This window comes from Mastomys coucha, unplaced genomic scaffold (assembly GCF_008632895.1).
Source record: "Mastomys coucha isolate ucsf_1 unplaced genomic scaffold, UCSF_Mcou_1 pScaffold21, whole genome shotgun sequence".
Taxonomy (NCBI): domain Eukaryota; kingdom Metazoa; phylum Chordata; class Mammalia; order Rodentia; family Muridae; genus Mastomys; species Mastomys coucha.
The window spans coordinates 87,681,357-87,682,775 of NW_022196904.1; the positions used below are offsets into that span (position 1 = coordinate 87,681,357).

The 1,419-nt window shown below is 52.5% G+C and overlaps 1 protein-coding gene across 4 annotated transcripts in view; it reads left to right on the forward strand.

Annotated features, from left to right (window-relative positions):
• The window catches only part of Wnt11 (Wnt family member 11), an 18,598-nt gene extending 17,521 nt beyond the window's left edge, over positions 1 to 1,077 (forward strand). For all 4 annotated transcript variants that reach the window (XM_031387479.1, XM_031387477.1, XM_031387478.1 and 1 more), the window contains one exon: positions 318 to 1,077. In XM_031387479.1, the coding sequence (XP_031243339.1) occupies positions 318 to 492 (175 nt within the window). In that variant the 3' untranslated portion in view covers positions 493 to 1,077. The remainder of the gene's footprint in view (positions 1 to 317) is intronic.
• Positions 1,078 to 1,419: the final 342 nt, after the last annotated feature.

Consider the following 1,419-nt stretch of genomic DNA (forward strand, 5'->3'; position numbering starts at 1 on the left):
CTGGTCTACAGAGTGAGTTCCAGGACAGCCAGGGCTACCCAGAGAAACCCTGTCTTGAAAAACCAAAAGAAAAAAAAAAGAAGTAGAAAAAAAGCAGCAAAGAAAACCAGACAACTTAGAGATAAAATAGGCTCAAGCGTTCTAGCACAGCTTATTGGAAACGCAGGGAAGTTAGGGAACAGGAAAGCCTCAGTTTCCCCAAGGATTGATTCCCCCTTCTTAGAGCCAGCCACCAGGCGAGGCTGCAGGCTTCTTGGCAGTGAGGTGCAGGTGTTGGAGGTGATGGGCACCCTCTGACCTCCTGTTCCCACCCCCAGGCAATGCAACAAGACCTCCAACGGCAGTGACAGCTGCGACCTCATGTGCTGTGGGCGCGGCTACAACCCCTACACGGACAGAGTGGTGGAGCGATGTCACTGCAAGTACCACTGGTGCTGCTATGTCACCTGCCGCAGGTGTGAGCGCATGGTGGAGCGCTATGTCTGCAAGTGAGGCTGCATGCCCCGCCCCTGTGGGGGGTGTGCATGCCCCGCCCCTGTGGAGCAGTGCTGTTCCTCTGAGGACCCACTCAAGGGCCTGGAGACCCTGGTGGACTTCCCTGCAGATGCCAGATGCCAGGCGTGGGAAGCAGCTTGTGCTGTGACTCCACTTGGAAGACACCACAACAGGAGGCCTGGTCGCCCTGGGAGAGCCGGGCCATCAAAGGAAACTGATAGGATTAAAAATAACCTGGCAGCCTGGGCCTGAGTGCCCACATGTTGCCTTGCAGGCTGCTCCAAGAAGTCAGGGCAGGGATGGGTAAGACTGTGTGCATTTGACCTTTCAAGGCCAGAAAGACCGGCTTTCTGGAATGTTCTTTGGGACCCTGTGCCCACCACATGGAACCACTAACTTGGGTTGTAAATTTTTATTTTCCTTCCCCTCTCCCGTGGGATGTGGGAGTTACAGAAATATTTATAAAATATAGCTTTTTCTTTGGGGTGGCTCACTTCAATTCCTCTTTATATATTATATATATATAAATATATATAATGATTATATATTTTAAACAAGCGTGTGAAATAAATGCTGAGCAAGCCCCAAATCTCTGCCCTCCTCAAGTGACCCCAAGATCCTGGGCTGGCAGGAGGACTCTCCAGTTTCCAGGCAAGGCGGCTTCCCATTGATGTCCCAGCCCCACCCGGTCCTCCGACCTGGTCCTGGCCTGTTTCCCTGTGTGTGATCTGTTGGTCAAGGGTGAGGACAGACGTCTTGAAACATAACCCTAGTCAGCAGTATCTTTATTCCTCAGGGACATTCTTACAGGACAGCCACTGGCCACAGTTTCAGACCCATTAAGCTTGCTGCAAGAAAGCTGAGACTGTAGGGAGGCCGCCCTGGTGGGGTTTTGGTGCAACCCTGGAGGGTAGGACTGGCCCA